The sequence below is a fragment of the Ahaetulla prasina genome, chromosome 3 (assembly GCF_028640845.1).
Source record: "Ahaetulla prasina isolate Xishuangbanna chromosome 3, ASM2864084v1, whole genome shotgun sequence".
Classification (NCBI taxonomy): Eukaryota; Metazoa; Chordata; class Lepidosauria; order Squamata; family Colubridae; genus Ahaetulla; species Ahaetulla prasina.
In genome coordinates this window covers 158,273,131-158,300,885 of record NC_080541.1, presented here as the reverse complement: position 1 = coordinate 158,300,885, position 27,755 = coordinate 158,273,131, and the positions used below count along the sequence as shown (strand labels likewise).

Genomic DNA, 27,755 nt, shown 5'->3' with positions numbered 1-27,755 from the left:
TTGGCTTCAGCCTCCATGATTTGGTCAGCTAGAGTTCGTAATGCCTCGTTTACACAGGCTTGTGGTGGGACATAAACAGCAATTAGAAGAAATGAGGAAAATTCACGAGGCGAATAGTAAGGTTTGCAGTTGATAATTAGAGTCTCTAAATTGTTGTCACAGAACTTGTAAATTATGTTAAAATCTTGACACCAGGATGAATTAATATATAGGCATAAGCCTCCTCCTTTCTTTTTACCAGATGTTTCTGGAATTCTGTCTGATCGTTCAATTTGAAATCCTGGAATGTTCAGGCTGCTATTTTCAATTGATTCATTTAACCAGGTTTCAGAGAAGCATATAAATTGTAATTCAAATCGAGCTAAAAGTCTGAACATTTGAGAACATTACTGTGCAAAAGTTTCAGGCATGAATCCAAAGCACAGAGCATTTTCAAAATATAAAATCGCCCCTCAAGAATCTTAAATCTGAAGTGATGCAAGCAAAAGCAATCTTCTCAGAAAACATCAAATCCACTTTGGAGATATTTGTTATTTATGAAATTAACCCCATACATCTCTTAAGCTTAGTAGAGCTTTCCTAGTTATGCATAAAAGTGAAAAAAGTAAGGATGAAGGGAGAAGAAAAAGACCAGGGATTAGGGTGAGGACAGCCTGGCCAACAGTAACAGTGTCGGCTGGGGGGCAGAGAGGGTTATGATGTTTGGGAATGCTGTGTGTCTCTCGTGGAAGTCTACTTTATTTGCTTCGTACAGGTAGTCCTCGAGCTACGACCACAATTGAACCCAACATTTATGATGCTAAGTGAAACATTTGTTAAGTGAGTTTGTCCCATTTTACGACTTTCCTTGCCACATTTGTTAAGTTAATCACTGCCGTTGTTAAATTAGTAACACTGTTGTTAAGTGAATCTGGTTTCCCCATGGACTTTGCTTGTCAGAAGGTCACAAAAGGTGATCACATGACGTCAGGACACTGCAACTGTCGTAAATGTGAATCCATTGTCAAGCACCCGAATATAAGTCACGTGACCATGTGGATGTTGCAATGGTCCTAAGTGTAAAAAATGGTCATAAGTTACTTTTCAGCCCCGTTGTAACTTTGAATGGTCACTAAGTGAACTGTTGTAAGTGGAGGACCACCTGTAAATAATGTTTTTTTCCTTTTTTTACAATTTCTATCCTAATTGTTTGGCTTTGTAATTAAGATTAAAAGTGGGAGGAGTGAGGACTTGCACTTCTTGCATAATAGGATGTACATTATGTAAATGGATGCATATGGATGAGCGGAACCAGGGAGAGGAAAGAGGTAACTTCACTCACTCGTGTTGAAGTTGATGCAAAATCTGAAACCTTGTTTAAGCAGATTTCTGAGAGGGCAACGTCGCTGCCCTCAGTCAGATCTCAGTGATACATGCCCAAACCTGGCCATTCATCCATCATTACATCACAGATGGACATGGTCTTATTACAAATAGCTCTCCATGCTTTTGTTCCTTTTTGTTCTTGAGACAATGTTGCAAAATGTATTAAGCTAAAAATTATGGCTAAACCAAGGTTCATAATTTGTGTACTTCATAACTGAATCATAACTGTGACTCCTGTGTAACTGTGAATTAATACATCAGATTCCTGTGACTCCTTGTTACATTATATAAATAGGAGTAAATAAAGTGACAGATTTTAACATGCCTCTGGAATCACAATTTAATAATAAATGTAATTCAAATGATTAAGGCAATTAAAAGAAAGTTATGAATTTTTCAATCTTCTAATTGAAGTCTTTTAAAATATTACTCAATTCATGTTTTTATTAATGATAGCTAAGTTTTGTTGATGCCAAGTTTTATTAATGATAGCCATGAAATAATAGAATAGTATAGCCTTTATTATCATTGTACATCATATATACAATGAAATTGGTTTAGTCTCTCTGGTGTAATCCATAACAGAAAATACAAAACAACATAAATAGTATAGAGAATAATCCCTATACAAGTAATTGGGGGAAAAGACTAGTCCTACATTTCCATAGGTGCGTGGAGTGATTGTGATTGTATTTAAGAGTCTGACAGCCCATGGGTAGAAGCTGTTTTTAAACTTGTTTGTCTGGCTGGCTATGCTTCGATGTCTTCTGCCCGATGGTAGAAGTGAAAAGAGACACTGGCTAATCTTAAGTATCTTCCTTACTCTGCTGAAACAGTGATACCTGGTGATGTCATCTAGTGGTGTTAGAGGGCAACCGATGGTTTATTGTGCCAAATTGATCACTCTCTGAAATACCTTCCTGTCCACAGGTGTTAGACCAGCATACCATACTGTTATACAGTATGTGAGGACACTGATAGACTGATAGAAGTCATCAGCCAATAATAATAATAATAATCATCATCATCATCATCATCATTTTAGGTTAATCAGCATTATTGTATTTATATTTCAGCCAAAAAATCCAATGCTGCTTAAGTGATGGCAATTTCTAAAATAGTCCCTAACCTCAGTTTATAGGTAGTCAGAAGAAAAGCTCAGAAAAAAGAAAGCCAGTGAATGCCACATTGTTACCTGAAATCTTAGGATGTTGCATGTCTTTTTGTATGATGGCTAAAAAAGATTCAGACTCAAATATTCCATTTGGTCTTTGAAAAGCTCGGCAGTTAATAAATTGCACAATAGCACTCTTTAAGTTAGTAAACTGAATGGTATTCTTTTTTGCTTCCAATTTTGCAGAGCTCATATGGTTACCCTCTCCTAGCTTCAGAACAATTCAGTTAAGATTGTAACATAGATCTGTCGGTTTCTTTGTTTGAGTTTAGTTACTGCTCTTTGTCAGGTTTAGTTACCGTGTTTTGATTCTTCAGGGCTTCTCAGCTGCATTCTAACCTATAAGATTAAATCCTTGTGTTTCTGTGCACTGCAGCACCAAGTACCAATTCAATAAATAGCCTATGATTCCTTCTCTTACAAAAACATGAAATCTTCCAATAACTTAGAGCAATGCTACCTATCCCTTACTGACCTTGAACAGATTCTAGAAGTTTTTTTGAAAAAAAAAAGATTGGTATGCTCATTCTTGCCTGTTTTCTGTCACTGAATAACTGCCACATTTATCATTGGTCACTTTCTAATATTATTTATTTGTGTAGCTATGATTATGCTGGATTTCATTTCCTCCTCTTGCTCGTTTTGTCTGGAAGCTTAATAAAAGCATAAGATGTGGAAGAACTATTTTGGACCACAGCACAGCATTTTTCTAGTATATACTAATCCAAATATTTTTTTCAGACTTCTATGAAAATCTAAAAGTATTTGTTTTTAAGGGTTGTAGTAACTTTAATGAGTGAAAACTGTTCATTATTTTAAAGAAAGCACCATCCTGTTAAACACTGTTTAATTACTTCTTTAAAACTTTTTATCTTACTCTTGAAGTATCTATCATTTTGGAGGCAATCATCGTCTATAAATAAAGAGAACTATTGTTATTTTTCCTATTACCTCTCATTAGTTCCTAATTCATATCGGTTAAATTATTTACTGATGAATGTATTGATTTATTTTTGTTTCTATGGGTTACAGATTAATTAATTTGATACTGCAGAATATTTCCCAATAATAATAATCGGATAAGTTCATTGCTTATGAGTTTACCCGATAATTACAATCATTGGCCCCATATTCCCTGAGTGTGGTCCACTCCTGCCCTATCTCCCTTTAGCATGTCACCACCTAATGCTATGATCTGCCTTTTCCACCCCTAAGGCTGCATCTTCCTCCATCCACCCTGCTCAATTTCCAAGGCCCAGGACCTACCATAGTGGTGATTTCACCCATCCCAAAAAGGGGAAGCCAAGCACCCAAAAATTGTTCAAGTCCATTGGTGTTCAGAGCCATTAGGATACTCACTACCTCAGCTCCCCCACTCTCCCACCACACTCATACCCACACCCAAACACAGACACAGACACACTCACACTATCATCCATAGAAAACTCCTCTCAGCCTCTCTCGTCCACTGCCTAGGGTTCCATTCATCTGACCCAGCAACCTCCTCCTCAGGCTCTCATCCCAAGGGATAGTTATACAACGAAACAAACAAGGGAACCTAACCTTGGCAGCAAGAGGCAGGAGGCAAGTAATAATCTCTTCCCTTTCTTTGGGGATAACAGAAAGAAAAGCTCTGCAGGAGGCAAGGCCCCCAGCACACTGCCACTCTGATGCTATCCCTCCCAACTAGTACCCCACTGCCCCCAAAGACTTGCTGACCTTTCCAGATAGAAAGTAGAATCTGCAGGATAAAAGGTGCTAGTAGCAAAAAGAAGAACATGCAGGGAAAGGTTAGAAATGCAGCAGATGCAAAACCCCTGCTAGTGGGCCCCTTGACTGTTTTTCTAGCCAACACAAGGCCCACAGCCAGGGGTGAAATGCTCCCAGTTTGGACCGGATTGGCCAATCTGGTAGTGATGGTGGAGGGTGGTTCGGAGAACTGGTAGCAAAAATCCCTGCCCACCCCACCCATGCCCACCCAATTGCCCGCTTCCCGCCTGCCACTTCTTTTAAAAAATGCTTTTAAAAGGTAAAAAAAGGCTCTGACGATCACAGCTGAGCTGTGCAATCGTCAGAGCCTTTTTTTTACTTTTAAAAGCATTTTTTTACTACCTACTTGGCCAATATAGGCGCCACAGCTGATTACCACCACCACCACCCATGCGCTGTTCTACTTACCCCATGTCTCCTTTTGGCGGTGCACTGCACGCATCTGTGCGCACCTCGCATTTGGTGCATGGTGTGCACTGCACATGCTTGCACATGTACAACCAGCAAATCTGTAGTAAACCAGTTCAGATTTCACCACTGCCCACAGCATAATAAAGGTGATTAACAGCAGGTTTGAAAAGTGACCCACATCTTTTCCTCTGGCCCATTTCTCTGTCACGGCTTTCAGTCAGCTCCTTCAGCAACAGGCATCCCAGCAGGGCCAGCTCACAGTCCAATCCTTCTAATATGGTTAATGCCTGGCTTGTAAAAACATAGTAGCTCTTGCTCACTCTGACCACTCCTTTGATCTCTCTTTTAGTCTGTGGCTCACTCCTGCAATCACAGAGCCTATCAGGGCACCCAGCTTCTAGGAGGTCCAATGTGCTCAGTTTATGGCATAATGATTTAATAGGCACATCTGCGAAATAATATATCCAAGAGCATCCCAAAGTACAAACTTGTTCCTTTAAGGTCAATGCAGACCTTCTAGGACAGGCAGGACACCATTCAGCCAGTTTATTGGCTGTTACCCAATCCATTACCCTGCCCAAGCACTAGTTTGGAAGACCGATGGCTATGCTTGTATTAGATGAAAAGGAGAAGTAAAGAATAGAATAGAACAGAATAGAATTTTTTATTGGTCAAGTGTGATTAGACACACAAGGAATTTGTCTTGGTGCATATGCTCTCAGTGTACATAAAAGAAAAGATACGTTCATCAAGGTACAACATTTACAACACAATTGATGGTCAATATAAATCAGGGTATCATTTGTGTATTGATGGCACTTCAGTTGATATCCATGGATGACCACTCCCAGCAGCTTCATGAAGATGTTAAAAAGCATAAGGGATAAAATGGAGCTTTGAGGGACTCAATACCTCGATTGCCAGCTACTAACTGTACATCATAAATAACCAAACTGAGACAACTTACTAGGCCAGAATGTTTTTCGTTTGTTATGTTTACCCTGATATTTAAATGCAACCATTAAGCTTTATGCATGACTGAACCTTTCTATTAGAGCACGTTCATGCCTTAGAACAGTGAATGAACCCTTAGAACACACGTATCATAATATGTACTAATATTGAGGATGACGAACAAATACTTCCTGGTATAAATCTATGACTGAATGTGACATGATAATAGATAATAAATTCTTAGGATTCATTTTTTTTTCTAAATTTTCTCCTGGTACGCTTTGGTGCCAACTGTACTATGATGTAATGTCTCACTAACAATATTTATTGCCCAAACTGTCCTTATCCTTTATCATGTGTCATTCAAAGGTTTAAACCTTTCTTCCTTCATCATGTCCCATGGTTTTATCCTTTGGATATTTCTCTCAGACTAACATTCAGAGGCAGTTAGATAATTACATAAACCAAGAAGAGAAAGCACAAAGGAAAGAAGGATTTATAGTGTTTTTTGTATAGAATTTAAAAACTGAAATCAAACACATCATTCCGTGCACACTCATATACCCTAGCTATTACATAAAATACTGAAATAGGTTGACAATACCTAGAAAAATAGTTGATGATGAATGCTGATATTAAAAATTAATATTGCTTCATGGTCCAACTTCCATGAGCAGCACAAAATGAGGAGGGTAGGGAGTAGCATCTACCTGTTTCATTTGAAATAAAGATTACAGAATCCCTAAAACATTTTAGGACTACATGTGTTCTTTCCAAATATTCAGGTTGGGAATAAGCAAACTCAGACAGCATATCACTTTTATCACATTAATCTATTGTTTCCCAGTTGACTTTTTACATTAATTGACAAAAATGACTTGGTTTTTTCACTCTTCATACCTAGCAACAACTTTCATTTAAATGCTTGTTTTCAATAGCATTTCAATAACAATCAAGAGAGTGTCTCAGACATAATGTGAAGAGAGTGTCTCTTCTCAAAATCCCAAAAACTTCAATCAAAAACTGTCTACTATTGATCTCAACCCATTCCTAAGAGGACTATAAGGGGCGTGCATAAGAGCACAAAAGTGCCTACCATTCCTGCCCTATTGTTCCCTTTCATTGTATCAAATTAATATAGTTGTTTTATACTTTTGCTTATATATATGTTTATATGATGTGTTGTTGTTTTATGTCAATGTTTGCGTATACTGTTGTGACAAATAAAAATATTCAGAATTAATCCAACCATTCTCCCTCCATCCCAAACAATCAGGTCACCATTTTAAAATGAATTCATTCATAAAAACTCTTAACTGGATTTCTAGTACAATAGATTTTATCCATGAATGTTTTGATACTAATTCCATACTGCTTATCTAATTCCATATCCACCAGGATACATTCGAAGCCATTTCTGTGATAGCAACACCCGCTATAGATATAACCTTGGTCCCTCACTGTTGTTTTAGTTGTTTTTGGCTGTGCATGAAGTTAGAGAATGGGTTAAAAGTGTTTGCAAGTACTTTTGCTGTGTTCAACATTATTTCCACTCTGAGCATTTAACATGCTTCTTTGCAGTACAGACGTTTTGTAAGCACAGCAGTTTTATTTAGCCAGAGGATGTTTCTTAAATCTCACTTCAGGGTTAAAGGCTCATCCCATCTTTGGATTTCCTTTATGTCTCTTTAACTCACACAGTTGTTCTGCCCCCACTAGTTAAAATTACAAGGAGAATATTGATGTCTATAAAAAAAAATACAAATATTTAGGGCAACAGGGAGGAGGGTTTTGTTGATATATATTTGTATGGTAAAAGTGTTGAGGCAAGCCTTTTGTTAGGATTCAGCTGCAAAATAACAAGTTTGTAACATCTTCTAAAGACACCACTTCTAAAGATGCTATCCCATTGGTCCGTCATTTCGACTCTGTGTTGATTGTTGCTAGCAATGGCAGGTTGCTTCTGCCTTACCACTTACTCTTAAATGAAGAGGGCTGAATGCATCTTTTCCAGTGTTGAGTCAACAAATTCACTGCTGCTAATACTACGCAGATATGGTAAAGTAAATTGAATTGATCCCACCTCTTGGTGACCACATGAACATACTAATGCAGTTTTCTTGGCCAAAGTATCCAAATTATTTATCACTAATGATTTCTCAGATCTTTAAGTAACCAGGTTAGCCTACACTCCTGGAATTCCTCCTGATCTCCTGTTCAATTACTAACCAGGCCCAAATCCTGCTTATTATTATTATTATTTTGAATACAGACAATGTTGAACAGGTGCTGCTACCCACTGAAGTAACAGAAAGCTATTATAAAACAATTTGAATTTGTGTATGAAACATTTTTTTCCAGAAAAGTCTGCTCATACCGCTCTCTAATTAATAAAGAAACCATGATATATGTGAACCAGGCATGACCTTGTGCCATTATTAGTATAAAAATCAGATTATGCAGTCAAACTAAGGATAACATTAGGAAATATGTCATCATTGCCTTCCTCAAGAAATAATGATTTGATTCTCTTAAGTATTTACATTTACATCCAGAAGAAATATATAGAAGATTGGTCACATTTTTATGAAGCATTATTATATAGATGATTTCAGATATACATACAGTCAAACGGAATGTTGTATTCATGCCAGGTTCCTTTACTTAATAACTTCATATGTGTCATGAAATAAAAATAGGTTTTCCTGAATGGTTTTTAGAACCTGCTCTAAGAAATAGACATTTAGGCATGCTGGAATTTAATTGTACGTAGTTAGACAAAAGGTTTAACTCATTTTAGTAAATTTTTAAAGAAGAAATTGGGAATTATGAAGGTGTATTAGAAGAAGAGAAAAATAGACTATAAGTAGAGCCATTGAGGAAGCTACTGAGAACTTAGAAAATGCTGAAACTAAGTTGAATATTATAAAAAAAAATCAGTTGATTTGAATATATAAATATAAATATAACAACAAAATAGCTTCTTGTTCCATTCTTCTTTTTTCAACATCAGTAGACATTTTCTATCAGCTTGGTGGATGCCATGTGGAAGACAAATCTCATGCAAATGCCATTCTTCTAGTGTAGTAACACAAATAACAGAAGGGGATTTTGCATATTTATTTTTATCTTCCATCACCTTGACAAGGCAAACACCTGTTTAGTTATATAATGTCCTGATCTCTTGTATTTAAAATATATTTCAATATTATGATCGTTGGTATATTAGATTGTAATGAGGATAAAGTGAAAATAAAGGAAAATGTCATATCCTTTACATACAACTGATAAAGACAGTCTCAGTGCTAAAAACTCCAATTATCTCCCAACTTTGGCTAGAGCTGTAAAACTTTGGGATTGCTTACCCAGAATGAAAATTGAAAAGAGGTTTTAATTTGGCTTGTTTATAAAATTAGATATCCCAGGTATGTATTTTCAGCAACCAGTGAAACTTTTAAAAATTTATCAAAGAAGTGTATGTGAGCTCCTTTTTGAAGATACGATCACACCAAATGATACTCTTGCCTATTTTTAATTAAAGTGCATTAAATGATTAGTGAGAAGATTTTTGAACAATAGGCAAAAGGACGGCTTGCAAACCGCCTGTGAATATATTATATATCCAAAATAATTATGTGGTTTACCCCTCTGGTTTACCAGGCATTATCCAGCTGTGACTAATGAGATGTTGGGGGAAATGTGATAAAAGATGCAGATATGGAGGCAGAATTAAAAAATGTTCTGATTTTGGATTTTATTTTCCGTTATTGTGGGTAAATTCTATCCTTGATAAATATAAAATAAAGCAGGGGGGAAAAAGCAGTTACCATGCTCACGTCTTTATCCGATTACCATAATCGCAACTTAATAACAGAGTATTACATTAAATGTTAAATTAACGGTGTGCTCCTTGAATGAATATTTATATTAGGGCTGCATTTCATTTGATGATCCCAAACCTAGAACTTGGATATTGGTGGTTTGGTTTGGTTTTGTGTTTGCTACATCATTTATTATTTTATAGACCTTCTGCCATGTTTTTTCAGAATAGAATTATCCTAGAAAAAAATATAAGGTATTTGCTTGATATTAATATTCAGGAAAAAAATCAAGATATTACCATATTCAATGGATCATATTGTTCTCTAGCTGTTTGGAAGCTTGTCAACATATTCAACAAGTGGTAGTTCTGAGTGTTGTTCTGTGTACTTACTTCAATAATAATCATTAGCAGCGAGACCAGAAAGAGCTGCTGTAGGTCTTGCTATAGTTTTGCTGAGCTCAATGAAGAAATACCTGTCAAAAGTTAATGCAAATGAATGATATAAAAAGCTTTGGATCAAAGGCTGTAAGTCTCTGAATATCTGAATATAGACAATACATATTTAACTTGTCAATAAATACCCTGTTGGAAAAAAATCCACCATAAAAATTTAATGACTAGTGATCTTCTTGAGGGTCTGAACTGCAAAATGGAACAGTTGCCAGGGGCAACGGTCTTGGCCTTAACAACAGTTGTATCGGTGCAAATACACTTTAATCTGTTGATTAAGCTAATACAATCAGTGAAAATAGATCAGCATTGGATGCTAAATTCATAGCTCTTCAAGTTGCCTAGCAACACAGACCAGTGTTGAATATATGTTACATTTTCTTCTCCCATTCTATCACCCTCTCAAATGTTTAGAAAGCAACTAAGCAACTACACGGGGATAATAAAAATACATACTACTCTTGGTTTATGGGCAGTAATTGACTAAAATGCTGGTTTGCATATTTTGTGAAACGTGCTATTAAAGAGTGAAGGACTTTTTCAATTGGCAGTGGTATAATGTTTTAAGTTCATATTATCATGGTTGGTGTTTCTGAGGTGAACATTTTTATGACAAGGAACTATCAAGGTTAATGCTTTCTAACCCCATCATTCTAAATATTTAATCTATATATTCTAGCATGAAATAAGAAATAGGTATAGGAAAGATTCATAAATGAATGAATAAAATATTGGAATAAGAAAATGACTAAATACACATACAGGAAGGGAAGATTAAAGGTTGGCAGGATATACATATATATGAAAAAAGAATATATGCTTAAATTTTAAAATCTTCCTTATAATTCATTCTTTTTCCTAGCTTTTAGAAGTAGCCAAAGCATTATTCATGTTATATGGTAGACAAAATTCATTACATTGTATTCATAGCTAGTACCAAAATTACATTAACCTAGTTTAGAACCATAGCTACATGTGGTAGGCTTGTAATAAAATTTTATAAAAACAAAGCGAAAATAATGGCTATGTACTGACTTCATGTTTCTTTTTTATTAAAATCATCTAAACATAACATAGAATGAGCTGGTAGGTCTCTGTATTATCTTCTATATTTTGTCAAGGATATTTTTTTTTTAAATAGCAATAAAATTGAGTTGATTTTTGAGATTGCCCTTTTAGAATAGAATAGAATAGAATAGAATAGAATAGAATAGAATAGAATAGAATAGAATAGAATAGAATAGAATAGAATTTTTTTAAACATTTTTTAATCCTATGTTTTTACTTGATTATTCTGCTCTTGATAGTATATACCACCTGAATCATGCGGCCAAGTATCAGGAGTATAGAAATCAATTAAATATGTAAACTAATTTCCCCAATTTCCTTCCCCCCCTTTTTTGGGGGGGTTATTTTGAATTACACCATATGAAGTTTTGCAAATAGTCGAACTAATATAATAATAATAATAATATTTTAATTTGTATACCGCCCTTCTCCCGAAGGACTCAGGGCGGTGAACAGTCAAAATAAAATACAAAAGAAACAATACATACAATACTAAAAACAACCCTTAAAAAACTTATTCAAATGGCCAAATTTAAAATATAATAACGCCCTATAAAATTGACGAAGTCGAACTAAAATTAAGAAATAAGAAGGGATAGGAAGTTGGCCGAAGGGTATGTCATATTAGAATAGATTGAGGAAAAATGAGAAAGAACAGTTCTTTTTAAAAAAAGATATTCATTTTGAAATAATCCAACGGGATGAATGACACTAATCTGGGCAATCTGTTTAGTTGATTACCTAAATAATTATAGTCATGTAGAGCCATAGCAAAGATTAATTCTTGTGGGAAGTGTATCCCAAAAGGAGAGTGCCAGAAACCTCATAGCACCAGAAACCTCAGAAAACAGTACCAAGAGACTCAAACTAGCCCTTCCCCCTTTAAGAAAACCCCAGGCAAAAGCACCAACTGAAAGGAACACTTAAGTAGAGCCATTAAGATAAGGGAATTAGGCTAAAAATAACTAACCTAGACCTTCCCTTTTCCTCTTTCCCAGCAGAATTAACCCCCTGGATAGGAAAGACAAAGCCCCAGGAACAGAATTAACCAGTGGTGAAATCCAGCCAGATCTATCCCGCTGGCGTGAACCAGTACCACCAGTGGCATTATGTCCCATTTTTGAGCCTCTGCGCATGCGCAGAAGAGACACGGGCTGAACCAGTAGTGAAGGTAAGTGCATGTCACCACTGGGATTAACCCATTAAGGCAGGATCCAGTGCAATCACTTTAACTAGAGGCACACAGATAAACCCATCAAGCTGCAGGAGCTTCAAAAGGGAATTAACCATAAAAGGCTCAGATTCACACTCCCAAGCTGCTTGCAAGCCAGGAACACTCGAGCTGTGTCACTACTTTTCTTGCCTTCCTGAATTAAAGGATCCCTTTTCTGGCAGCTGGCTTTCATGTCTATTTCTTCTCAGCATCGGTGACTGCTTCCCAGCTGGGAAACGAACACATGAAATTTTCTTCCAACATTCTAAGCAGACTCCTCTCCTCGTTATTCAAAGCTTATTTTTTTAAACTTTAGAAAAAGTAAGAAAAAATGAATTATTCTTTATACAGTACTGATTCCTTGAATTACAGGGGAGGAGGGGGAAGTTGTAGCTTCTGTTTTGATATTTAAACAAATGTTAGACGGCTAAATATTTGTCAGAGTGCATCTTGGGTTTTTAATCCCAGGGAGACTACATCAAGACAAATGCTAGCCACAAGCAAGAATAATCTAGCATTTATCCTTTCTTTCCCCTCAGAAATCATTGTGATTGGAGATTGCACTACCTTTTTTTGAACACAAGAGGTTTGTTTAACCTTTAAAAGGCTTCTTTCCTGAGAGACACATGCTTGATCATACAACATATGGGGTTTTTTTTCTTTCATGTAATAATTCTATTGTACTTAACACTGGAAAGCAGAAGTAGTCTTTGTCTGACTAACAGCAGAAATGAGGAAAAGGGATTTGGAGTTGTCTGTCTATTTATTAGAAGAGAAATATTGTAAAACACACTTATTCATCTGCGCGGCACTGGATTAGATTTTAAATTTACTGGTTTTAAATGGGTTTTATTATTTATACTGTTTTTTAACAATTCGGCTATGGAATAAGTTTTTTACTTGTTATTTTAGTTTGTATTTATACGTTTTTTATGTGCCTGTGAACCGCCCTGAGTCCCTAGGGAGATAGGGCGGTATATAAATGTGAAAAATAAATAAATAAAATAAATAAATAAAAACAGAGCAGAATTTGGTGTATGTGTATTTGGGGTGGGGGCAGTGGTGAAATCCAAGTTTTTTTACTACCGGTTCTGTGGCCGTGGCTTGGTGGGTGTGGTGTGGCTTGGTGTGCGTGGCAGGGGAAGGCTACTGCAAAATCTCCATTCCCATCCCAGTCCAGGGGAAGGATATTGCAAAATCCCCATTCCCTCCTCACTCCTGGGGAAGGATATTGCAAAATCTCCATTCTCACCCCAGTCTGGGACCAGTCAGAGCTGGTATTTTCCAGTTCTCCAAACTCAAAATTTCCGCTACCAATTCTCCAGAACTAGAACCTGCTGGATTTCACTCCTGGGTGAGGGGATGCAGGCAATCTTGCAAAAAAACAAACAAACATGAAATTTGAATATGGGCTAAATTCTTAGGATCTGCAGAGAAAAAAAATTCATGGAAAAAAAATCAGGTAGTATTATATTCTGTGGGTAACACTTCTTTCCCCCTAGCTTGCACAATCGTAATCCTGGAGATACGCTGGGCGCCGCTTGATTCGGCTGGACCTTCGTGGCTCCGTTGTAGCCATGGTCACTGGCTGACCCAACTCCTCAGCCTCTTCTGTGGGGGACGTCTCCGGCCCAGGGACCCCTAGCCCCTCCACCGGCAGAGCAGACAAGGCTTCCTCTCGGTTATCAGGTACAGGGGCTGGGCATCTTATTCCCTTGTAGCTTAGCTCCTCTGCCCGGGATGATTGGGTTGGGCTACCTCCTGGCTCTTCCTGAGTGCCCCACTCTGGCAGCTGCCCATCCCCAACCTGACGCCGGGCCCTGAGCTGGTCACAATGTCTGCGCCACACTCTACCCTCATCTAACTCGACCCTGTATGAGCACGGGCCGGTGATTCCCACGATCTTTCCTGGGAACCATAGGGGGTGGCCGCTGGAATTCCCGGCCTACACCCCCTCCCCCAAATCAAATCTCCTGTTTGCCCCCATGGAGTCCAATGGCTGACTAGGTGAGTATTGGGGGTGCAATCTATCAAGTGTGGTCCTCAAACGCCTGCCCATGAGTAACTCTGCTGGGCTCTTATTCGTAAGTGGGCACGGTGTGGAATGCTGCCCCAGGAGGTACTCATCCAACCTCTCCTGCCAGCCCCCTGGGCCCGACCTGGCCAATGCCTCTTTCACTGACCGGACTGCTCGTTCTGCCCGGCCATTACTGGCCGGATGAAACGGGGAAATGAGAGCATGGCGTATTCCTAGGCCCGCTAAGAATGACTCAAAGTGGGCGGACGTTAGCTGTGGCCCGTTGTCCGAGACCACAAGGTCGGGTAACCCATGGGTTACAAACAACCGTCGCAAAGTTCTAATGACGGCTTCTGAAGTGGTGGAATGCATTAGTGCGATTTCCACCCACTTCGAGAAAGCATCGACGACCACTAAGAATACTTGCCCCTGGTACGGCCCCGCAAAATCTATATGGATGCGGGACCAAGGACCCCTAGGCTCCTCCCACTCTCTAGGGGGAGACTTAGGCGGCAGCGGTCTTGTCTCTTGACACCGGTGACAGGCCGACACACAGGCCTCTATGTCTATCTAGTCCTGGCCACCACAGGTAGCTCCTACCCAGGGCCTTCATCCTAACAATGCCTGGGTGACCCCAGTGAAGTGTCCCTAGAATGGACTGTCAGAGGGGGGGGGGCGGAACTACAACCCTATGCCCCAGAGGAGGCAACCCCATTGGGTAGAGAGCTTGTGCTGCCTTCGCTTATAAGGCTGCAATTCAGGGCTGACAGGACCCTGGGGCCATCCACGGAGAACCCAATCAAGAACTTTTGAGATGACTCTGTCCGAGCCAGACATTCTAGCAATATCACAAGCAGTAACGGGAAAGGAGGAACCGTCAATCAGAAAAACATGGGACGCTGGAGCCGGGTCTTCCACTTTGGTCATCAATGGGCCATGCGTCAGCCCAAATGTTTCCCAGGCCTATAGACCAGGGAATAGGAATAAGCCGCCAGGAACACCGACCATCTGGTCATTCTTGGTGATAGTACTTGCGGAGTCTGTCTATCTCAGCCAAAATCCCCAACAGCGGCTTGTGATCTGTAACAAGTTCAAGCAGGCGACCGTAGAGATACTCATGGAACCGCTTGACCCCGCAACCAACGCCAATGCTTCTTTATCCAACTGTGAGTAGTTGCGTTCGCGGCAGCCAAGGTTCGAGAAAAGAATGCAATCGGGGCTTACGACCCGTTGGGCAGCCGATGACTCAACACAGCGCCAACCCCATACTGAGACGCATCGCAGGAGAGGACAAGCGGCAGGTTTTCGTTGAACTGTGTAAGAACTGCGTTAGACACCAAGAGTTGCTTGACAGCCTGGAAAGCAGCAGCAGCATTCGCATTCCAAACCCACGGGGACCTGCTATCCAACAGGCGGTGGAGGCTCTGCAACGAAGCCTTGTGTGGCAGAAAGATTGCGTAAAGTTTAAGAGCCCCAGGAATGCCTGTAACTCTGACTTCTTGCGGGTTCTCGGCGCATCAAGGATTGCCTTGGTCTTGGCCGTAGTGGGGTGTAAACCCGACCTATCCACTAGGAACCCTAGGAATTCTACCTGGGGCACAGCAACTACACACTTGCTTTTCTTAACTTTGAGCCCCACATCCCTGAACTTAACTAGCACCTGGCGTAGTCTGGACATCAGTTCTGGAGTGCTTGCTGCCGAAACCAACACGTCATCGAAATATGGCACCATCCCGGGTATTCCGTGGAGTAGGCGTTCCATGAGGCATTGGAACAACCCTGGGGCCACACTGACGCCAAATTGAGGCGGCGACACTTGAACGCCTCGGTGAGTGACAATCGTCTGTGCTGCTGCTGTGGACTCATCCACAGGCAATTGTTGGTATGCCTGTGCTAAGTCAAGCCTCGCGAAGATGGATCCTTGCCCCAAGGAGTGCAGCAGATGCTGCACCACTGGCACTGGATATGCATGGGCTTGTAATGCTCGATTAATGGTTGCCCTATAGTCCGCGCAGATGCGGATTGAACCATCCGCCTTAATGGGAGTCACAATGGGGGTCTCCCATTGGGCATAATCTACTGGTTCTAAAACGCCCTGGGCAATGAGTTTGTCCAATTCTGCATCCACCCTAGGCTTCAGGGCAAATGGCACCCGCGCGGTTTTAATCTGCGGCACCACCCTAGGGTCTAAGTTAAATGAAACAGGCATTCCGGTATATTTTCCCAACTGGCCATCGAACACAGTGGGAAATTCCCTGACCAGTGTATCCAGCTGACTAGCTCCAATCGAGTTAACACCCTGAATAGTCAAACCCAGGGCTTCGAACCAATTAAGCCCCAGAAGACTAGGCAATGAGCCATCTACAACTACCAGTGATAGGCGGCCTACAAATTTCTTGAATTGTACCCTGAATTTCCCACTACCCACAATGGGAATTGGCCGTCCCTGATAGTCTTTTAATAACAGCACAAGGCTTCAGACGCTTCTTAGCAATAGTAGGCACCAGACGCTTTATCGTGCTCCAGGAGACTATGGAAGTTGCAGATCCGGTATCAACTTCCATCAAGCATGGCCGCCCTTCGATCAGGACGGAAATTCGGATTTTCTGCTGGATCGGTTCCTCAGATCGCCACCTGATCCTTGTTCCTCGCATCTCATCACGGAAAATGGCATAGCAGTCATCCTGCGGCCTCCTGGATCTCAGGTGAGGTCGTCTTCCAAGAGAAAGGCCGGCTGACGGACCCTTTTGTGGAACCCTCTCAGGCTGGACCGATCGGCAAACCCGGGCAATATGGCCCCGTCGGCCGCAACGGCGGCAAATTGCGTCTTTGAAATTACAGGCGGCTCGCATATGATTTCCCCCACACCCAAAACAGCCAGTCAGAGGGAGGCTATCTCCCGCATGAGTATTTGGTTTCTTAACCTCTTTAAGGCGATGGACAGCGTCTTCCTCCTCCTCCTCCTCATATAGTGGATCAGCTTTGTTGAAATGAATTGTTGCTCCTTTTGCTATCTGTGGGCTCTGCCCTCGAGGCATATCAGCTAATGAGAGGGTGGCCAGCTCTGAGGCACATGCCTCATCTAATGCCATCTGAAATGTGAGGTCCTGCTTAGCGATGAGACGCCACTTGAGGCGTTCATCCCGGACACCGCTGACGAGCCGGTCCAAAAGGTAATCATCCAGATCAACAAATTCGCAATGGCGCGCCACTTTACGTAAAGCGGCTACATACTGGTTTATCGATTCCCCCTCAGCCTGATCCCTATGGTAAAACAGCTGCCGCCGGGCGATTCTGGAGGGTGTCGGGGCGTAATGTCTTTTTAATTTAGCCATGAAGTCATCCCAAGTCCCTGCATGAATTGACTGGGGGGCCATCAATGTCATGGCTGTCTCGAACATTTCTGCCCCACAGAAACCCAGGAAATAAGCACGCTTCCTTTCACTAGATAGGTTTGTATATTCATTGGCAATAAGAAAGCATTCAAAACGGGCTACAAATGCCTCCCACGATTCGGTCACTGGGTTAAAAGGCACAAAGTTCTGAGGCGATGCCATGGTTTGCTCTGTAGGCCAGGGATCTGAATAGCTCTGAGGAGAAATTCACACTTTGGCTCGCTCAGCAGCTCAGCAACTCACGTACTTTCCTCAGTCCTCGTCGCCAGTATTATATTCTGTGGGTTCCGTAATAATTGAGGCTCCACAGATGTTCACACATAACGTTTATTTTAACTCACAGAGACCAGCAACAACCAGCAGACCAGGCCTGCTTTGACAGCCCTCTTTTTATTCAGCTCCAAAAGCGGGAGCCAATCAGAACAGAACAAGAAACCATCTCCACCACTAGGGGCCGCCACTGCCGGTGCAGGACATAACAGGTAGCATGTTCCTATGGAGCAGTTACCAATGTTTCTCAGTCTTAGCAACTTTGCAAACATGTCCCAAAAAGTGCTTTTTCAAAAGGCAACTGGACTTTTTGTTTGTTTGTTTGTTTGTTTGTTTTGAGGTCATTTGGCTTCTTATATAAGAAGCTTCTTCACCTCTGATCTTTTCATCATACCCATTTGCATTATTCAGGTGATCCTGAGGTTACAAATAAACCTTCAAGTAGCCTCAATGAAAAAATGTTGACAAGCAAATGACTACAAGGAATATAAATCCTTCCATCCTCCACCACTCAGTTAGAAGTAAAGAAACTTCTCAGATGAGAAGGGAAATGTCCTCAAGGAAAAACAAAGTCAGTTCCTTTTGAAAAAGCACTTTGGGGACAACCATGACCTGGATGACTGAGAATCTCCTTAGATGTTTCCAAACATGGTGACTGGGAATTCTGGGTGTTGAAATCCATGCATCTTAAAACTGCCAAGTTTGAGAACCGCCTGAGTTAGGCAGTGGTTGTGAATGTTGCCAATTTCTCTTTTGTAAGTGTCCCTCTTCTCCATCATATGACCTAAAGTGGAGGTAATATTGAGAACATCTATACCTTGACATTCTTCTTAGCTGAGAGCTTGTAGGAAAGTAATTAGGTAAGATGATTCACAGTTAGGAAAAACATAATGCAATGCCTGAACAATTATTTTTGAAGTTAGTAAAAATGATGTTTCCTCTAAATTCCATCACAGTCTGTCCACATTTGGCTGGGCAATCTAGAAGGTCTTATATTCACAAGATGCATCGAATATGATCAGGATTTGCTAAATTTCCTTACCAGACAGAGGAAATTGAAGTTTAGATTTCTCTTAGAAAGGTAATGTTTAGAAGACTGGATGAATATGCTGATACTTTGACATTTGATGATTTCATGAAAGTATCCTTATTCAGGGTTGGCCTCTAATTGTGGCCAAAAAAGTGACCATCAAACCTAGGACACAATCTGTGTGATTGACACATTTTTTTTAAAAAAAGGCGGAGCTTTGATTGCACTATTGTGGCTGTCATCTTCATATTTTTTTTAAACACTCCCTGCAAATACCCCTGTCCACATTCATAATGTTCCTATCTAAAGTGTTTACAACAGGTTAAGTAGAAATTGTACTGATACGTCTCTTGGAAATTCTTAGTAGAATAAGGTTTTCTAACTTCTAACAATGTGAGGACAGAAGCAATTAAAACTTTTGTGCTTGAAATTAGGTGGTTGAAAAACAATGGTTAGAGAAAACCCAAGCATGGATTAGTTATAACTGTTATTACATTATTTCAGGAGATAATGCTGAACAAATACTTTATTGTTCAAAGATTAGTGTATTTTTCTCTCTCCACTGAAGCCTTTGCTTTGCACTTGACTTGCTTTGCTAAATTTTTGGAAACTCATTAAAAAAAGTTAGAATCATTGAGCCTGAAATTTATCTCCTCCTGGCTTACCTTATGTACTGAATTTGTGAAAGCTGTTTAGCCATACATTTCCATTTCTGATTAGAAGCTGATTCATACTGGCGGATGTATGCATTTAATAGAGACATAAAGATAGTAATTTCAGCACAGCAGTTTATTTTATCAGTACATATAAATACCTTTTTACTGTTTGTTTGATACTTGATAGTGTATTCCCTGCTTTTCTCTGTGCCATTGTTGCATGACATTCTGTTTGGCACGCGGTTTATTTTTAGGCACAAGACTATTGAAGTTTTTTTTTTTCCTTTGTGGGATTGTCAGTGATCTTGAAAAGGAGTCATATTACTTAGCACAAGAACGTTCTTGAAACAAAGAAGAAACATTGGATAAATGGGAAATTATAAATCTAGACCAACGCAAACTTGTACTGGTAATATCTTTTGCTTTTTAAAAAAAAAAAAAAAAAATACGACTGCATTATTTATCATTCAGTTTAATCTGCTCCTTAGTTCAAATGCCAGGTATTTATTGTTGATAGTCTAAATGAAGAATGGCATAACTCAGAAACAGACTTTCCTTTCAGCTGAGAAGGATAGCCTCGTCAGGATGATACTAATTTAGCTGAGGTTTTATAAATGTCAAGCTACGCAAAAAAGTACAAATTTTCAAAAAATGTATGCTTTGTGCTTTCAGTATTTATAATAATGGTCTATTATTCTATAATTAAATTATTTATTTCTCAAATAGAATTATTTGAGTAAATAAATATCAGGTTGATACTGATTTAGCTGAGATTTTATAAAAATCAGGCTATGCAAAAAAAGTACCAATTTTCAAAAAAAAAACATGCTTTGTGTTTTCAGTATTTATATTAACTTGTAATGAGCTATTATTATATAATTAAATTATTGATTTCTCAAATACAATTATTTGAGTAAATAAATATGAATACATATTACTGACCTGGAAGAGAAAACTGTGATATATATTTAAAAGATATCAATCAGGGATTTTTGACATAAAATTGTGGTTTCAGATAACCGAAGGTATTTCTGTCAAGATTTGTATACCTTTCTCTTTTTAACTATAGATGAGTGGAAGAAAAAAATTAGTGAAGCATATGCTATAATCATTGAAAGATTAGAAGATGACCTGTTAATCAAAGAAAAGGAGCTTACAGAGCTGAGGCATGTTTTCAGGTAAACAGTTTTCTGAAAGTTGTTTATTAAATTGTATAAGAACAATAATGAATCAGATTTCTTTTTTTTTTATTGAAAAAGTTTTACAAGATTTTCCCCCCATACATCCCCCCTCCCCCAACCCTAACCCTTCCCCTCCCTCCTCCCTCCTCCCTCCTTCCCTACCCCATCCCCCACCCCCGACTTCCCAGAGCAAATACAGGGTATCGTATCTAACAATCATAAACTAAAATATGCTAATTAACATAAAATCCCATCCCTCTTCTTGAACCTCAACTCCCCTTTTGCATAAAAAAAGAAGAAAAAGGAAAATACTAATACAATTACCTTCTTAATCAGATTTCTTATTAACTTCCATGGTCATATATTGTTAGGTTTAAGGAGGCCATTAAATTACCCTTAGAAAGCTAAACTAGACAAAGAATATAGAATCTGATGTTTGCTTTGTTTAAGTGTACCTCACACTACATAATAGCAATAGCAATACAGGTAGTCCTCAACTAATCACTGTAATTGAGCCCAGAATTATGGTTGTAAATTGTGCTGGTCATTAAGCAGTTCACCACATAACTTCAACAAATTTGACTTCTTTTTTGCAATGGTTATGCTGGTAAGTGAATCACTGTGAGTGTTAAGCAAATGCCACAGTCGTTAAGCAAATTTATTTTCTACAATGGATGTTTTTGCTGGAAACCAGAAGTAAACGCCACTCTCCAGAAAAAAATGTAATTCGTGGTCATATGATCATGTGACCTTGCAAAGGCCATAAATGTGGGTCAGTTGCCAAGCACCCAAAATGTAATCATGTGACCGCTGGGTGCAGCAGCCATTGGAACTTTGAATCTTTGTAATTAGCCCAGGGGAAGTCTGTTGTAACTTCAAAAGGTCACTTAATAACCAGTCAAAAGTGGAGGACTATCTATTATGAGTAAGACTTGATATATATTCACCAAATCTATATAGACTTTCCTCCTTCACACAAATACTTCTCTCACAAACATTTGTTTTTATTTGATTTATTAAATTTGTTTGTTACTTACCCATATTGCAATGTATAACATTCATACATAATTCTTGGCTTTTTGTCATTTGCATGGTAGTATACATTCAGATGTGAGATTTGGGACTGCACAGGATTATTACTGTATTAATCAATACATCCTTCTGTACTTTCTTTGGCTTTTAGAAATTCCATAGATGCCATAGTAGATGGTGGGAAGCCATCCCGTTAGTTTTTTTTCCAAAGAGCTTGTCCACGTAGACTGACATGGCTTCTATAAGGTTAAAGGGGTTAACATTTCTGGGCAGAATAATCATTTTAGGTGGTTCCTCTTCAGTTCGTGTAAGTTCTCCTCTAGTTATAAGGGTAGAGATCGACCGCGAGGCACCTCACTTGTGGGGTGCCGCAGGGGTCGATTCTCTCGCCTCTCCTGTTCAACATCTATATGAAGCCGTTGGGTGAGGTCATCAGTGGCTTTGGGGTGAGCTATCATCTGTACGCTGATGATACTCAGCTGTACTTTTCCACCCCAGGCCACCCCAGCAAAGCTGTCAAAGTGCTGTCCCGTTGTCTGGAGGCCGTACGGGTCTGGATGGGGAGAAACAGACTCAGACTCAATCCATCCAAGACGGAGTGGCTGTGGATGCCGGCATCTCGGTACAGTCAGCTGCAGCCGCAGCTGACTGTTGGGGGCGAGTCATTGGCCCCGACGGAAAGGGTGCGCAACTTGGGCGTTCTCCTGGATGGATGGCTGTCGTTTGAAGACCATGTGGCGGCCGTCTCCAGGAGAGCTTTTTACCAGGTCCGCCTGGTTTGCCAGTTGCGCCCCTTTCTGGACCGGGATGCCTTATGCACGGTCACTCATGCTCTCGTCACTTCTCGCCTGGATTATTGCAATGCTCTCTACATGGGGCTACCCCTGAAGTGCACTCGGAGACTTCAGCTAGTCCAGAATGCAGCTGCGCGGGTGATTGAGGGAGCCCCACATTGCTCCCGGGTACACCACTCCTGCGCAGTCTGCACTGGCTACCTGTGGTCTTTCGGGTGCGCTTCAAGGTTTTGGTTACCACCTTTAAAGCGCTCCATGGCTTAGGGCCCGGGTACTTACGGGACCGCCTGCTGTTATCTTGAGTTTTCTCTTTTCCATTTTCCTCAAAACAGGAAAACCGCTTTTCATATTGTTTGCCATTTATGTTTTATTCAAGTTTTGGTTGATGATTTATTTGTGAATTTGAACAGTTTTAAAAAATGCAGTGTATTTACATGCAAGTCCACGGAACATGAGGCTTCACTATACAGCTAAATGCTGCATATTGAAAGGGAAGGGACCTCAGAGAGTAAATTAATTAGTGGTCATATGATCATGTGACCTTGCAAAGGCCCTAAATGTGGGTCAGTTCCCAAGCACCCAAAATGTGATCATGTGACCACTGGGTGCAGCAGCCATTGGAACTTTGAATCTTTGTAATTAGCCCAGGGGAAGTCTGTTGTAACTTCAAAAGGTCACTTAATAACCAGTCAAAAGTGGAGGACTATAAGACTTGATATATATTCACCAAATCTATATAGACTTTCCTCCTTCACACAAATACTTGTCTCACAAACATTTGTTTTTATTTGATTTATTAAATTTGTTTGCTACTTACCCATATTGCAATGTATAACATTCATACATAATTCTTGGCTTTTTGTCCTTTGCATGGTGGTATACATTCAGATGTGAGATTTGGGACTGCACAGGATTATTACTATATTAATCAATACATCCTTCTGTACTTTCTTTGGCTTTTAGAAATTCCATAGATGCCATAGTAGATGGTGGGAAGCCATCCCGTTAGTTTTTTTTTCCAAAGAGCTTGTCCACGTAGACTGACATGGCTTCTATAAGGTTAAAGGGGTTAACATTTCTGGGCAGAATAATCATTTTAGGTGGTTCCTCTTCAGTTCGTGTAAGTTCTCCTCTAGTTATAAGGGTAGAGATCGACCGCGAGGCACCTCACTTGTGGGGTGCCGCAGGGGTCGATTCTCTCGCCTCTCCTGTTCAACATCTATATGAAGCCGTTGGGTGAGGTCATCAGTGGCTTTGGGGTGAGCTATCATCTGTACGCTGATGATACTCAGCTGTACTTTTCCACCCCAGGCCACCCCAGCAAAGCTGTCAAAGTGCTGTCCCGTTGTCTGGAGGCCGTACGGGTCTGGATGGGGAGAAACAGACTCAGACTCAATCCATCCAAGACGGAGTGGCTGTGGATGCCGGCATCTCGGTACAGTCAGCTGCAGCCGCAGCTGACTGTTGGGGGCGAGTCATTGGCCCCGACGGAAAGGGTGCGCAACTTGGGCGTTCTCCTGGATGGATGGCTGTCGTTTGAAGACCATGTGGCGGCCGTCTCCAGGAGAGCTTTTTACCAGGTCCGCCTGGTTTGCCAGTTGCGCCCCTTTCTGGACCGGGATGCCTTATGCACGGTCACTCATGCTCTCGTCACTTCTCGCCTGCATTATTGCAATGCTCTCTACATGGGGCTACCCCTGAAGTGCACTCGGGGTCTTCAGCTAGTCAGAATGCAGCTGCGCTGGGTGATTGAGGAGCCCCACATTGCTCCGGGTACACCACTCCTGCGCAGTCTGCACTGGCTACCTGTGGTCTTTCGGGTGCGCTTCAAGGTTTTGGTTACCACCTTTAAAGCGCTCCATGGCTTAGGGCCCGGGTACTTACGGGACCGCCTGCTGTTATCTTGAGTTTTCTCTTTTCCATTTTCCTCAAAACAGGAAACCCGCTTTTCATATTGTTTACCATTTATGTTTTATTCAAGTTTTGGTTGATGATTTATTTGTGAACTTGAACAGTTTTAAAAAATGCAGTGTATTTACATGCAAGTCCACGGAACACGAGGCTTCACCATACAGCTAAATGCTGCATATTGAAAGGGAAGGGACCTCAGAGAGTAAATTAATTAGTTTGACTTTTGCTATGACCTGAGCTGTCTTCATTGTGTGTATTTGTGGATTATTTTTGGCAGGAAATCTATGCTACTCATCTGCAGGAAATTATTGGATGTGTTGGGTAGTAGCAGTAACTTCCAGTATAACTTTCAAAACATTGTTTAATAATTGCGAAGCGGAATTTATATGCACATCTGCCTTTCAATCTGGGCCCATCATATTTTGGGGAGCAGAGTTGTTGTGCAGTTGAATGTCATGTCCCCCATTTTCTTTTGCTATTCCTGAGACTGTACAGGTAGTCCTTGACCACAACTGAGCCCAAAGTTTCTGTTGCTAAGTGACTTAAGTGAATTTTGCCCCATTTTATGACTTTTCTTACTACAGTTGTTACATGAATCACTGCAGTTGTTAAATTAGTAACATGGCTGTTAAGTGAATTTGGCTTCCCCATTGACTTTGCTAATCAGAAAGTCACAAAAGGCAATCACATTACTCCAGGACACTGAAACCATCATAAATATGAGTCAGTTGCCAGGTATCTGAATTTTGATCACGTGACCATGGGAGTGCTGCAATAGTCATAAGTGTAAAAAACAGTCATAAGTCACTTTTTTCAGTGCCATTCTAACTTCAAATGGTCACTGAACGAACTGTTGTAAGTCAAGGACTATCTGTATTATGTGCATCGGGGTAATTAGATTGAAACAATAAGAGGTATTAAAAACACTGAATGCATGTCTTAATTTCATTGCTTTACAGTAAAGATGCTACTTGGATATCAGAAAACTAAGTGCTAAATGTGGACATTTTGCTTGTAGCTCTAGAGAAAAGATCAACATGTTTCTATAAAATGAGAGTTCCTATAAAATGCTGTGCAAGAAATAAGACAGAATGGAGCATAGTTTGGCTTTCTTTTGTGCATGAAAGGAATATTTGAGTTCAGGAAGACAAATATTGGACTTTGTTTACAGTCAGCCCCTGAGTAGCAACTTCCATCTTTGCAATGTGTTTGTGCATTTGGAAGTACGTTATTGGAATTAAATGATAGCATGGTATCATTTATATATCATATATTATATATTGTATATGACATCATCATAGGTGACATGATAGCAATATTCCAATATTTAGGGGGTTACCGCAAAGAAGAGGGAGGGGGTCAATTCTCCATAGCATCTGAAGGTAAAACAAGAAGCAATAGATAGACTCTAGTCAAGGAAAGAACCGACCTAGAACTAAGAAGAAATTTCCTGACAGTTAGAACAATTAATCAGTGGAACGACTTGCCTCCAGAAGTTGTGAATGCTCCAACACTGGAGGTTTTAAAGAAGAGATTGGACAATCATTTGTCTGAAATGGTATAAGGTTTCCTGCTTGAGCAAGGGGTTGGAGTAGAAGAACTTAAAAGTCCCTTACAACTCTGTTATTCTGTTAAAGAGCTGCATAGTGCTAAGTGGAATTTATATACACCCACTTGGATTAAGTTTTGTTGAACTCATGGAGCTTAGTGTCGACACATCTAAGTTTGTGCTGTGATCTCATTGTTGCCAGTGGCAAGATCTCAATTATTTGAAATATGTTCAATTAAGGCCAGTGATTAGGGAATTAGATTCTATTGAAAGATGCATGTTTCGAGGGTAGAGAGAATATGTGTAAGGTAACCAACTTTAATCCTGAAAGCAGAAAGGAAAAAGAATCTTGAAAGAGCAGATGTGTGTTTATTGCCCTTGCACAAGTATCTTATTAAAGAAAAACTTTGGCCCTGTACAAAATGGCAGCAACTGTGATGAGGCCAAAATGGTAAATGGACATTATGATCCCAGATTGTGGAGATGTTATGCTTAGGTATTTCCATTCTAATATCTGACAAAAGACAGAAGTTGCATGGTGATGTCATTGGGCACATTTGATCATTTTTCACCACTATCACTTGCAGATGATCTGCAACTGAATGATTTGTATGATTTGCACAATGTATGCAAATACCTCCATCCAACATACAGCTTGAATTTTGTTTCTGAAGCCTAAAAGAAGAGAATTCAACCATCAAACGAAACATTTGCAACTGAATCTGAAACCAGGTTTGACATCTCGGGAACAGTTTTCCCTAAATCTGGAATGAGAAATATATTTAAAGAATGAAAGCCGATCAAAGATACTTTACTATAACTAGTTTATAAATACGTTACAAAATAAAAGAAAACATTTCACTTTCATTACAAAGAGAAATCAGGGCTGAATTGAGTATTATTCATTTATTTGCATTTATTATTTATTACTAAAACTTCTGTGCTACTCCCTTCAGTCTAAGAGCTCTGAAAATTAGAATAGTAATTCTTATTTTGAGAACCTGGGGTTCAATGCAAAGGTGCAATATGATGATAATGATGATGATGGCAATGATGATGAAAACAGAATCATAACTATTACCTTTTGACAATATCAATTCACTCCATCTAATCCATTTGCCAATGAGTTTAGTGGTAATAGCGGGAATCATTTAAATATATCTTCAGTCTTCAATGCTGTTGTTTATTTTGTAAAAACTCAAGTAATAGCCAGAGGGGAAAATATTTAATCCAGTATTAATCAAGATTAGCCTGAAAAAATTAAGAATTAATACATACATGAAAAATGAGATTTTCTATGCAAGTTGAACATTTTTGTAGAAAAAAAAGCAGTGGAGAATAAAATCTATAACGTTTTTTTAAGTGACTATAACATATGGGTTTATAGCACAACGATGTATAAGAAACGTTTCCATTTAGCAAATGCAGCCAAACTAATCATTTTAGCATGTTAGTCATAGGGACATTGGCTTCAGAACTGTGATGTTTAGCAATCTCATTTGTTTCCAACCCATTTTTGTGTGCTAAGCTTTTCTTAAGATAAGAGAGCATGGTCCAAAAGAAGCAAGAGGAAATGTTAGTCTTTAATCTGAATAAAAATCTGGATGTTTCACAACCTCATCATTGCTCATTGTGTTTTCCTGGTTGCTACAAGTTTATTGTAGATTAGAAACACAAGTTAAAATAGGGAAG

The 27,755-nt window shown here is 39.7% G+C and overlaps 1 protein-coding gene across 3 annotated transcripts in view; it reads left to right on the top strand.

Annotated features, from left to right (window-relative positions):
• The first annotated feature begins 19,895 nt into the window (after positions 1-19,895).
• The window catches only part of TNNI3K (TNNI3 interacting kinase), a 242,231-nt gene continuing 234,371 nt past the window's right edge, over positions 19,896-27,755 (top strand). For 2 of the 3 annotated variants that reach the window (XM_058176427.1, XM_058176429.1), the window contains exons 1-2: positions 19,896-20,005; positions 20,666-20,774. In XM_058176427.1, the coding sequence (XP_058032410.1) occupies positions 19,966-20,005; positions 20,666-20,774 (149 nt within the window). In that variant the 5' untranslated portion in view covers positions 19,896-19,965. Of the gene's footprint in view, positions 20,006-20,165; positions 20,231-20,665; positions 20,775-27,755 lie in introns of those variants that run through there. The other variant, XM_058176428.1, reaches the window with a different exon arrangement.